Source organism: Topomyia yanbarensis, chromosome 1 (genome assembly GCF_030247195.1).
Source record: "Topomyia yanbarensis strain Yona2022 chromosome 1, ASM3024719v1, whole genome shotgun sequence".
Classification (NCBI taxonomy): Eukaryota; Metazoa; Arthropoda; class Insecta; order Diptera; family Culicidae; genus Topomyia; species Topomyia yanbarensis.
In genome coordinates, this window is record NC_080670.1 from 146,738,817 (window position 1) to 146,752,111 (window position 13,295).

The following is a 13,295-nucleotide window of genomic DNA, read 5'->3' on the forward strand; positions in this document are numbered from 1 at the left end:
TAACGCAACGAAAACTCAAATTGAAAGCCCCTATTGTTGCGCTACCATTTGATTCAATGCGTTGAACAAAGATGGCAGACGCTGCTCTAACCAACGCACTATAGTCGCAAGGACGTATTTAGGAAGATAAAAATGTTTGCGCCCAAACTGGTGGTTTTAGATACTTTTTTAGTACTTTTTAGTTACTTTTTATATTATTTAAATTGGAGAGGTCATTGTGGACACGACCCAACCAACTACTGAAAAGTCTTTTTTTGGTTTAAAAATAATAGTCCGCATTCTTTCCGTTGTGTTATTTTCGCCCAACGACTCATTGATACACAATGTGTAATATTGGTTAGATCCTGTTTAAGAGTTAATATTGTAAACAAGTTCTAGTACGCACTGAAGTTTAGGGACCATCCATAAATTACGTAGCATTTTTAGAGTGATTTTAACACCCCCTCCCACAAACCTTTAAATACCCCCCCCCCTGGTAATTACGTAGCTTGATGGTAACCCTCCCTCACCTTGTGACCAGAAAAAATTTAAAAAAAATATAGAACGATGTTAGACGAAACGGGTAAGATTGCCGTGACATCAGGTCAACCCCCATTCCTCTTTTAAAAAGCTACGAAGCATGAAATGACCCCCTACCCCTCTGTCGTCTCACATCATCACAAAATACAAAACTCCGCTGTCCCCCATATAATGCTACATCATTAATGGATGTTCCCTTACCGCAATAGGGATCTTTAATTTGGAAAAAATGTGCCAGTTTTTCATATGTATTGGTAGCGGGTGTCCTTACGAGTACACTCATATCATTCTTAAACCTTAATTATTCTTTTATGATTTTTAAATTTAAAAAAAACCAAATTAAACTCAACCAGCAAACTGACAGTTGTCCTACTAAATGACGTATCTGCAAATATCTCGTTCGCCTCATTGTTAACCGGGACAGCACCCCACACAGCATGATCTGGTACTTTGTCAATCCGCTAGCAACCTGCCATCCCAAGTTTCATCTGCAAACTATGGTAGATCTGATAAGGCAACCTATAGGGTCGTGCAAGTCGCATGGGTTTGGATGTGTTATTGTCCTAAAAGGAAACAAACTAAAAAATGTTTTTTTTTCAATAGTTTCGGGCCAAAAAATTGAAAAAGGACTGAGATATTAACTCACGGTACTAATCTGCATCAGAATATGCCTTAACCCGCACACCCCTAAAGATCCCTATTATAGTCACATTTGAAATGTGGCTCGAGTCTCTATGTCGTTGAGCGCACTGTACTGTTAAGGAGGTGTCTGCCTGAAGGTAACGCAGAAATTAGAATGCTACGATTTAATATTTACTACAGTAAAAAGTAAATGTGACTGAACAGAATGTTTAACATTGAAACTAATATGCCATATCATATGTCAGCAACAAAATCCAGTTGGTGTTCCAACATATGAATACTAGCATTTAAGACATATGGTAAATGGGTAAATATTGATATAATCACACCTAGCTGAGACAATAGGTACACACCTAGAAAAAATAGTGTAAATTTACGTCTCCTAACCCTGACATATACGAGCATCAAAAATGACTTAGTTTTACGTTTGATTTTAATTTTACATGACGTTGAATTTCGTAAATCATGTAATTTTACTCCTCATACAGCGTTTGTTCTGAATGGTAGGAATTGTAATTTTATGTCATTGCGCATGCAAAGTATATGTTTCATGTAAAATTAAACGGAACACGGTAATGTTCCGTCTTTTCGTAAATTACGGTTTGTTGAATTGTTTCAAGTTTCAGATTTTTTTGGTGTGTAGATTAGTCTGAAGCCTTCGGATGATTTAACTTGTGCATTGGAAGTGAATGTATTGCATTCCTTAAGAAAGGAAAAGTAAAAGCATTTTCCCCTATGTTAAAGGCAATATCTGAATAGAAAGGATCTGCAGTAGGGAGAAGACACAATAAAATGTATATTTTTGCGAATAACTTATTATTCAGTTCAGCATTCCAACAACGATAATAGCAAGATAATATCTAATAGGCAGCTGAATGGATGTGGGCTATTTGCGCGTGATAAAGTGAATTCGTCTCGCTAGAAGAAAATTAGACTGTTTAATTTACATAAATCGATCTATCTATGTAAAGTCGCTAACGATGGGTATAATACTTGGCGAGTTTTGTGTTTGTATCTAGCGTTGCACATTTGCTACCAAATATTCTAAACAAGGCTCGATTTATGGGATGGTGGCGGTGGATTCATAGCTTCAGGTCACACTATTTTGGAGTTGTCCCTTACTTGTTATGACCCATGAATCTATTGAATGTTGTAGTACTTTAAAATAAAATAATCAATATGAATGAATTAATTACTTTTGTGAACACAAGCCTTGAATAAATCAAGGTCGTCAAACGGTGGGATAACAAAATTCTCACAAGTTTCCTATCTCATGCCTCCACGCGAGTCTAAGTCTATTGATGACATTTGGTCCTTAGACCGGCGACGACTGGGTGCTATCAGCCTTCTGCCGATAGTAGCAGAATGAGAGGGTGCGAACAGATCTAGTCGAGAAAACATTGCCGTAAAAATGAATAGTTGATCGGAAATTAGCCCCAATACGACTAATCTGCCTAGTATCTATGATCACGGGTCAATACGTATTGAAAATTCGCCGCGTCTGTTTTTATGAACCTAATTTCAAGCTCCGTTATTGCTAACAAGCCCGTGCATCAGGTTAACAATCCTTTATATTTCCTTTCAGTGTTCGTTATTATCGCTAGTATACTTGTATTCCACAAACAATCCGATATGGAAAATAAGAAATACTTTCCTTGATTTATAACATCTCGCGCTATTTTTGCCTGTGTAATGTGTTATCACTCGGTAGTTTACAAGCCAATAAATATATCGTAGAGAAGAAGTACCGAATTCTGTCCAAATACTGTTGCAATAAATAGTGATCCGGCCCATTACGCAGATAAGATTAGCTTTTCTAGACAATACTCCCACGGTCGGCTGTGTGGAGTTCAAATTGCTTTTGTCTAGGGAACATAGAATACTCTAGGTAGCCGGCTGCCCAGAGTTTAAAAATAACCAAAAACCAAACAAGATCTTTTCTTTTTGGAGTCATCGTGCACTCGAAGACTAACTAAACAACTACCTAATAAAATATACTTTATAGGTCGCATCGCTTGCTTGGAGCGAATCCTAGACCTGATACCCTTCCAAACTACCAACTCCGCGACACCTATGGAAGAGTCTGATGAATCGTCGTCCTTCCGTTAAGTAGGTGGAGCAGCAACACTTCCTGTCTACCTTATCCTTTATCCTTCCCCGTGAACGATGAAGATGGGGGCGGCCGGCAATGATGGCTATCATGCTGTTGAGGTTTTAATATGGGTCTGATTGGTATGAATTCCTACTTACCATTTCCTAAGCAACTCTTATTAGATAATCAGCAGTCAAACATGATGAAGTCAGTGTGCAATCCGCCAAAATCATCGTCACAACGCAACGCAACGCAACGCACAAGCCTTGAATAAATCAAAAGTTACAGATGTTCAAAAACGTTGCTGTTTGTAGACAACATGAGCATTTCTAATTCATTTTCAATTAAATAAATTCAATTAAATTACAAGTAACGTCCAAATTATAATACATTTGGTCAATGGTAGAGGTAAATGAAAATTTACTGATTTAGACTTCAACGAAGATCATGTGTTGCAGTTAACCCATATGCGCGGTTTCTTTGCAACAGGCATAATGTTTTTTTTTTTCAATTCGTTTATTTGATAAGGCAGGTTTGCGTTAGCTTAAAGGTGCCAATTTTGTTTTGTTTTACATTTTAAATTACTTAAAACTAGGGGCTTACATATTGATTTTTGAAATTAAACTAAGGCTAATTTATAACTATACATATACACAAGGGGGTAGTATAATTTTTGTAAGATTAGAGGGGTCATTTAGTTTTTATGGCAATATGGTTTGACATTTTTAGCAATGAGATTAATAATGTTTAACTAAGGGGGAAAATTTTTACGACTATCTTAAAAGTAGAAATAATTAGAGGGCGTGATTAAATTTTGTAAAGATTCGGAGACATTAATTAGAGTTATTTTATGTGGTAGTAGAGTTGGGCATTTTCAACGAGATCATATAATATAATAGTTAAAACTAGAAAAGGCAAGAAGAGCTAAATGCTTCATGAAGATATTTGGGGGGGGGGGGGGGGAGGGATGTTACTTCTGTGTATAAGAGTCAGGGGAAGTAGGGTGGACAAACATGGCAGGGGGAGAACATTATTTCAGTTTCAGACTTCGGGAGATCAACGGATGGATTACAGAATCAGGGTGGTCTTCATCAGGAAGAATCATGTACTGGGACGCCGGGTGGTCATTCTCGAGATGGCAGGGGTTTCTCCAGACGATTTCGTAGTGCGGCTCAGATGTTGATCGGCTACATTTCGAGTTGTGCGTGTGATGTTCGTGCTTTAGGTCCCGTGTTTGTTGGCTCATTCGACAGGGATGTTTTGTGTCGCCTTGGAGTCGCATCAAACCATCGTGGGTGTATGGTACAGGTGGAAGAGAGCGCTTCTGAGAAAGATAAGGAAAAAGGGGCAGTTAAAGTTGCATATTGATGGTTTTTATGAAGGTGTATATAAGGGACATATAGAGGACATCGCGGCTTGCCAACACATCTCGAACCGGGACGTTGGGTGGTCTTCCTCGGGCCCGGAGGGTGTCCATAAGCCGAGACCTGGCGGAACTGTACTCGGTGCACGCCCAGACTATGTGCTCTATATCGTGATAACCGTCGCCACAAGCGCAGATACCACTCTCCACGAGCCCAATACGTCGGAGATGTGCATCCAGCGTGTAATGGTTCGCCATGAGTCGGGACATCACACGAATGAAGTCACGACCCACATCCATCCCCTTGAACCAAGGTTTCGTCGATACCTTAGGGACTATCGAATGTAGCCACCTTCCTAGCTCCCCATTGCTCCACGAGGTTTGCCAACTTTCGAGGGTTCTCTGATGAGTAATACTGAAAAATTCGTGGAAGCAAATTGGTCTTTCAAAAACGTCACCTTCAATGGCACCCACCTTAGCTAAGGAGTCCGCCTTCTCATTGCCCGGAATGGAGCAATGAGAAGGGACCCACACCAAGGTAATCTGGAAAGATTTGTCAGATAAAGCACTCAGTAGCTCCCGTATTTTCCCCAAAAAATACGAGGAATGCTTTCCATGTTTCATCGAGCGAATAGCGTCAATAGAACTCAGACTATCCGAGACGATGAAGTAATGGTCTGCGGGTAATGTGTCAATGACTCCAAGGGTATACTGAATAGCAGTTAGTTCTGCGGCGTAAACTGAAGCAGGGTCACTGAGTTTGTAGGAGGCGGTGAACTTTTGATTGAAAATACCGAAGCCAGTGGACTCTTCGAGGTTTGATCCGTCAGTATAAAACATCTTAGAACAGTCGACTTCTCGGAATTTATTATAAAAAATATTTGGAACCACTTGTGGGCGTATATGGTCCGGAATTCCAATAATCTCATCTTTCATGGATGTGTCGAAGAAAACAGTAGATTCAGAAGTATTTTGAAATGCACACGGTTGGGATTGTAAGAAGAAGGATTAATATTTTGCGCCATGTAGTCAAAGTACAGGGACATAAAACGGGTCTGAGAATTGAGCTCAACAAGCCTTTCGAAATTTTCAATCACCAACGGGTTCAAGATATCGCATCGAATGAGCAATCGATATGAGAGTTCCCAAAATCGATTTTTCAGCGGGAGAACGCCCGACAGGACTTCGAGACTCATCGTATGGGTCGACTGCATGCACCCTAAGGCGATACGCAAACAACGATACTGAATTCTTTCGAGTTTGATGAAATGTATGTTCGCGGAGGAGCGAAAGCAGAAGCATCCGTATTCCATTACCGACAGTATCGTTGTTTGATACAACCTAATTAGGTCTCCTGGGTGGGCACCCCACCACGTTCCGGTTATTGTACGAAGAAAGTTGATCCTTTGCTGGCATTTCTGTTTCAGATACCGAATATGGCATCCCCAAGTACCTTTCGAGTCGAACCAGACCCCTAGATATTTTACTGTGAAGACCTGAGCTATAGTTTGACCCATTAATAGAAGCTGTAGTTGTGCTGGTTCACGCTTCCTAGAAAATACAACTAGCTCAGTTTTCTCCGTGGAGAATTCGATACCCAGCTTAATAGCCCATGCAGACAAATTGTCCAAGGTATTCTGCAATGGTCCTTGTAGATCGACAGCTTTGGGTCCCGTAACAGACACCACGCCATCGTCTGCAAGTTGTCTTAACGTGCAGGAATTGTCAAGACATTCATCAATGTCGTTGACGTAGAAATTGTATAACAGGGGGCTTAGACATGAGCCCTGGGGAAGGCCCATGTAGCTAAATCGTGATGTCGATAAGTCACCATGCGAAAAATGCATGTGCTTTTCCGACAACAAGTTTAGTAAAAAGTTGTTTAAAGTCGCTGAAAGACCATGCTGGTGCAACTTCTCCGAAAGAATGTTGATAGAAACTGAATCAAAAGCCCCCTTTATATCTAGGAACACTGATGCCATCTGCTCTTTACTAGCATAGGCCATTTGAATTTCGGTTGAGAGCAACGCAAGACAATCATTCGTCCCTTTGCCTTTGCGAAAGCCAAATTGTGTATCTGACAGTAAGCCATTTGCTTCGACCCAATTGTCGAGGCGGGATAGGATCATTTTCTCGAACAACTTCCGGATACAAGATAGCATTGCGATCGGTCGATACGAATTGTGGTCGGAGGCTGGTTTTCCTGGTTTTTGGATGGCGATGACCTTCACTTGCCTCCAATCATGTGGGACAATGTTAGCCTCAAGAAACTTATTAAATAAGTTCAACAAGCGTCTCTTGGCAGAGTCTGGCAGATTCTTCAACAAGTTGAATTTGATTCTGTCTGGCCCTGGAGCTTTATTGTTACACGACAAGAGAGCAAGTGAAAACTCCACCATCGAAAAAGGTGTTTCGTTCGCGTTATCGTGACGGGACGCGGCGCGGTAGATCTTCTGTGCCGGGGCGGAATCCGGACAAATCTTCTTGGCGAAATCGAATATCCAACGGTTTGAATATTCCACGCTCTCATTAGTACTGTTTCGATTTCGCATACGTCGGGCTGTTCCCCAAAGAGTGCTCATCGATGTTTCTCTCGTTAATCCGTCGACGAACCGGCGCCAATAACCGCGTTTTTTGGCTTTCATCAAACTCTTCATTCGCTTGTCTAACGTCGCGTACTGTCGAAAACTAGCGGGTAACCCGTCGTTCCGGAAGGTCTTAAACGCGGCGGCCTTCTCTGCGTACACGTCTGAGCACTCTTTATCCCACCAGGGATTGGGAGAACGTTTTTGTATGTTCGCGCCGGGTACTGGCTTAGTCTGAGCTTGATTCGCGCTGTCGAGAATCAAGCCAGCCAAAAAGCTGTACTCTTCCTCCGGAGGAAGTTCTTGAGTAGATTCGATGTTGTCGGATATCGCGGCAGCATAGCTCTTCCAATCGATATTTCGTGTGAGGTCATACGAAATATTGATTGTTTCCAATGGCCTTGAGCCGTTATTGATTGAGACTACGATCGGCAGATGGTCGCTACCGTGGGGATCAGGGATTACCTTCCACGCGCATTCTAACTTTAGCGAGGTCGAGCAAAGGGATAAATCTAATGCGCTTGGGCGCGCTGGTGGGGGAGGAATCCGTGTCATTTCACCCGTGTTTAGAATTGTCATGTTGAAGTTGTCGCAAATATTGTGAATTAAAGAGGAACGGTTATCATCATAAAGGCAACCCCATTCCGTACCGTGAGAGTTAAAGTCGCCTAAAACTAGTCGCGGTGCAGGCAGGGATTCTATGATGTCATGTAGCCGGCGATGCCCAATCGCGGTGTTGGGGGGAATATATATGGAAGCTATGCAAAGATCTTTGCCTTTGGTTGTTACTTGACAAGCGACAACTTCAATACCTGTTATCGAGGGAAGGTTAATTCTGTAGAAGGAATAGCGCTTTTTGATCCCCAAAAGCACTCCTCCATAGGGGGTGTCTCGATCCAGGCGAATAATATTAAAGTCGTGGAAGTTGGGATCTATGTCGGAAGTTAACCAAGTTTCACATAATGCAAATGCATCGCAACTCAAATTATTTATTAAAATTTTGAAGGAATCGATTTTCGGGATGATACTTCTGCAATTCCACTGTAGAACAGTGATCAAATCCGTGACCTCGTTCGATGAGTTAGCCATCGAAGGATACAATCGCTGAAAGGAGGGGCCATTTAGCAGTCAACTGCTTCAAAAATGTTCTTACTGTAGGGAGAAAAGCTAACATAAGACTTTTAATAGGATCAGTTATATTGAAAGTTTTTATTATCCAGTCCACAATGTCCGAGAGTTTGATAATTCCAGTGCCGCGATTATTCTCGAACTGAAACAGAGGAACACTTGGGATTTTTGATGTTCCGGGAAGTGCTGGGAACTCCTTCTCTGAGTTTAATCCTCCGAGACCAGGAGCTAATTGCTTCGGTTTGATTGCAACACTTCCAATAGATGTGACTTTCTGAGTCCCGTCAAGGGATACCTTCTGGCCTTTACAACGAACTTTAGGAGAGGAAATGTTCCTCCTCTTCCTATAACTTCTAGGCGCCCTAGTAGATGTTCCCTCTTGTGGGTCATCAGCCTCGCCCTCGTTAGGAGGCAAGTGAGCATAGATGTTTGTTGAGGTTGGTGGTGTAGCTTTCTTTAGCATTTCTGCAAAAGAACGTTCGGATCGTCCAGCAAGGGAACGTTTTAGTTTATCCCCGCGTAGTTTGTACGCGGGACATGCCGAGATATCATGCAGATTCTCTGCACAGTAAGGACACTTCTCAGCATTCTTACTGCACGAATCATCTAGATGATTCTCCCCGCATTTTCCACAGCGGGCCTTATTGCTACAATGGGTGGCTGTGTGACCCAATTGTTTACACTTTGTGCAATTCATGACCCGCGGCACAAACAGACGCACAGGCAGACGAACCTTGTGCAAGAGGACGTAATTTGGCAAAGCGGTACCAGCGAAGGTCAACCGATAAGAGTTTGATTGGGGGTACGTTTTTGAACCATCCCCCGCAACTACTACTGAGTGCAAACGCTTGCACTCGAGTATTTTCACTGGCTGAAGTAAGCGGTCTCTGAAACGGCCAACCCCGTACTGCAGCAGATCCTCGCATGTCAAACTGTCATCGGTGACAACGCCTTCAGACTGTACTTTCACAGCTGGAATATACACGTGATAGTCCTTCGTAAAGTGCTCGCAGCAAGCAATATCGTTTGCCTGCTTTGAGTTAGTCAGCACGACCCTCAGCCTGTCTGAGCGGACCTTTTTTATTTCGATCACAGCCGAGAACCGTTTCGTTAGGTCTTTTGAAATCTGTAATAGATTCAGCGATTTTGTTTTGGGCCGAAAGAAGACCACAAAGGGACCGGTTGAGAGCTCTGGATATTGTTTGGGTCGGGGGAGAGCCTTAGGAGTCGACTCGATCTCCATTTGGCCATCCGGGGAGGAAGCCATCGACACCGTCAACGCACGGGGTCAGCACCCGCGCAGACGGGAAAAAGCCGTAAATGTATCAAAAAGGTGGATTTCACTTATCTGTCTACTCGTTTCCCACGACGCACCAGTTCAGCTTAAATAGCTGGTTATTGTTCAATCCTCGCTTTACGAACAAAAGGTTGAGGAATGTGGCCTAACGGTTAACACACGCACAAAAGAAAATAAAAGTCCAAACCTCGAAGAGGCAGAGAATGGCAAAATAACCTTGAACGCAGATTACTGCACTGTTCTTTTTCCAACAGACCGAAAACAAAACACTTCTATCTCGATCGAGCGATGCGTAGAGACTGAACAGGCATAATGTTCGGCTATCCTGAAAACAGGGACTGACATTTTGATTTTACCCTCAAAAAGGCAAGAGGTCTCAGAGGCCCGGCTATAGCCTATAGTTACAGTTATCTATTTTCAAAGGACTTGTAATTTGAAATAAAAATGATCAAGCGTTTTCAGGCTTACGATTCGCTTTCACTGACAAAACGAAAAAAAGAGGCTTTTGATTTCATTGTATCTTATGAACGATTCTTCTTGAAGTCATCATATCAGCTTGCCTTTTTAAAGGTTAATAAGTACCATTTAGTATTCTTCATACTCCCATTACCCGAACAAATTCGCATGGGTTCAAACCCGTAAAAATACCATGAATATGCTCCGCATCAAATTTCACAACCACCATCACACCATTAAATGGTCTCAAAAACCCATTAGGTTCACCATGCTGTGGGGGTACATTTGGACCATGAACATGGCGGAATTATGGGCATTTCGTTTGCTCGTAAGCGCTAGTGCATGTTGTATATTATTCTGAAGTTTCAGCATTTTCAGTTATACCGCTTTGAAGTTGAAAAGTGTTGCAAGTAATCCGTAAGTAACGGTACTCCAGAAAGGCCGTGGGCCAAACTATAATAATGATCGAAAATGGGCGACTTCTCCCATAAAGTCAATCACTTGTAGCAGCACATTTGATGCTATATCCGAATGGGAAGCTGAACAAATATGTCCCCACATTGTGTGTAATACCACTGTGAAGATACCCTAATCTCCGCCGATAACAGTGATGATCGTTGACACCAGTCTTTAGTGCTGAACTTTGCACATTCCTTTCGGAAGTGAAAACCTCATTTCAGACTGGTCGATGAGAAGAATGTCCAATTACAGCGTCTTCCACAAAACCTGACTGAGAAATTATACAAATTTTATGCTCATGATTTCATGATAGACAGGCAATTCAAGGCTATCTTGAAAGAGACCATCCATAAATGACGTAGCATATTTGAGTGATTTTCAACACCCCCTCCTCCATCGTAGTATTTCGTCACAAACCTCTAAATACCCCCCCCCCCCCCTGATAATTACGTAGCTTGACTGTAACCCTCCCCCACCTTGTCATCGTAAAAAAATTAAAAAAGAACGATGTTAGATGAAACGGGTAAGATAAACTAAACTAATCAAAAATAAATCAAGAATCAAAATAAAAGTTTAACATTTAAATTGATGAAAAATAATGTGTGCATCATTACTCTGTCAGAAAAAAATGATCTTCAATTGGGTTATTAAGCAATATGCTGTTTTTGACTTTTTTCCGATGCAGCTGACGTAAAAGATACGTAATCGAACTTTTTTCACTTTTCTGTACGCAAAATAACAAATAAAAGTAATTTTATAAAATCACGTCCACACTTTCCATTGAAGTACCTTGATCTCTATCCTTTTTCTGGGATAACTGTCAAAAATGCTATCAAGAAGGATCCTTAGTGTCAAACGAGAACGTGTTTACATTTTTTTTAGAAAATCGACTAAAAATCATTCTGAAGTTTTAAATGTTGAACATATATATTGTTATATTTGAAAAAAAATGAGTTCTATCGGTTTATGATATAAAAGGAGAAATTTATTCTTCATTTAATGATTCAATTGGATGTATACCATAATTCTAGATAAACATGTAAGAGGGTGCCTAAGTGCAAATGAGAATATCTCTTTATTCACTTTCTTAACTCTTAGTATAATGAGCTAGATGAAATCTTAGTTTTTCGATATGTACTGAAACAATGTTGGAAAATTTTAATTGAACGTCATAATAATCGAAAGAAAAAGTAAACACAGATAGGCTCTCACTTGCACTTAGGCCTTTTTCGCGTGTTTGTCTAGAATTTTCCACTAGAAACCTGTTCTGGGCCCATATTGTTGGCTCGAATCAAAACTCGTCGAAATGTCAATTGACGATAGGTTCATCCGGAGTGTTCATTTGTGTTTACATTTTGCTAGCGTTGCCAATTTTATTTTGTGTCCACCACCCAATGTGACTACGCCACATCGCTTTTGCGCGTGCTACCCGCTACCGCTCAGTCGGACTTAAACTAGGGATATAGCCCCTATGTTTGAATAAGCCGGGCAAACGAGTGGATCACAGGTTCGCTTGCTTCCGACGGCGGGTCGGTGGCCACGGCGGAGCCCCAGTGGCTTTGCACCGCTGCAGTTCCTAGGCCTCGGTTATGCGGTTGTGTCACCGGAGCCGGAATACGACTTAGAACCAGCCAGCATTACGGCTGAACTTAACTGGGAAGTTTAGTAAAATTTTATCTGGAAAGAAAAATGTTCTGGCAACGCTCCAGCACCCCGTTGAATTATAACGATTTCACCACCTGGGTGCCAGGTTGACGATATGAAATGAACTTTGTTTACTTTCGACAAGTTTTGATTCGAGCCAACAACATCCAGCTGTGCTAGCCATTGAGTCATTATAGCCACAATTGGCTCTGACAACGGGAAGACGAAATGGATGGGAACGAATAATACGACGATGAATGTCGAAATCCAGCATCTTCAGGTCAAAACAATCGATTCGTGATTGTAGTGACAATGACAGTTGTTTTGGAAACATCCCGACTCAGGAACTTAATTATTTTTTTTTAACTATTACGAGGTTAATAGTATGAAAATATTCATTCGAAAGAAATCCGGAAAAAGAAACCTCGAAAAGCTTCAAATGCGCAAATTGTCGCGATATTCTATTCTATTCTATTCTAACCCATACACAGCCAGTATTGAAAAGCATCCTGGAAAACACTGCAGTTTTCTGTAGTGTTTTTCTTGTCAATATTAATATTTGAAGCATATTTAATGAATAATTTAATTAACGACTTACTTTGAATCTTAAAGGAGGGAGAAACGAGGACAACCGTACCGACCGTTTCAGTTTAAAGGGGATATAATAAATCGTTGGGAGTGACTTGGCTAAGAAGGTTTATGTCACTCCTTCGGTCCTTTGGGATGCAACAGAGGTATTTACACCTTGCCCTGGCCAATAAGCCTAGGTTACAGCACCTGTACTCGCTCTTAATTTGTCTATTTCAAATGGGTTAGGAATCATTAAAAAATATACCTTGTCAATCAACGAGAACCAGACAACTGAACCCTATGAAACTTCTATGTTTGAGTAATTGACAGTCTCGAAGGTCCCATACACATACACCAACGAATCTCAAAAATGATCTTTTAGAAAACGCCAAAAAATCTGACTCACGTGTAACAGGATCATCCAGAATGCTGTCATCTGCATCTCTCGTGATGGCGGCCTCGACCCTCACACACAGAATACTCACGATCTTCTGGATTCCAGTCGTAGCCGATTTTGCATTCCATCGAACCCAGGAGAGT

At 41.4% G+C, this 13,295-nt stretch overlaps 1 protein-coding gene across 2 annotated transcripts in view; it reads right to left on the reverse strand.

Annotated features, from left to right (window-relative positions):
* Window positions 1–13,295, reverse strand: part of LOC131676734 (uncharacterized) — a 216,929-nt gene that overhangs the window by 61,844 nt on the left and 141,790 nt on the right. Inside the window, exon 1 of one of the 2 annotated variants that reach the window (XM_058956009.1) lies at window positions 3,412–3,518. The exons of the other annotated variant lie outside the window; for it this stretch is intronic. Within the exon in view, the coding sequence (XP_058811992.1) occupies window positions 3,412–3,414 (3 nt within the window). The 5' untranslated portion in view covers window positions 3,415–3,518. Of the gene's footprint in view, window positions 1–3,411; window positions 3,519–13,295 lie in introns of those variants that run through there. 2 annotated transcript variants of the gene reach the window in all.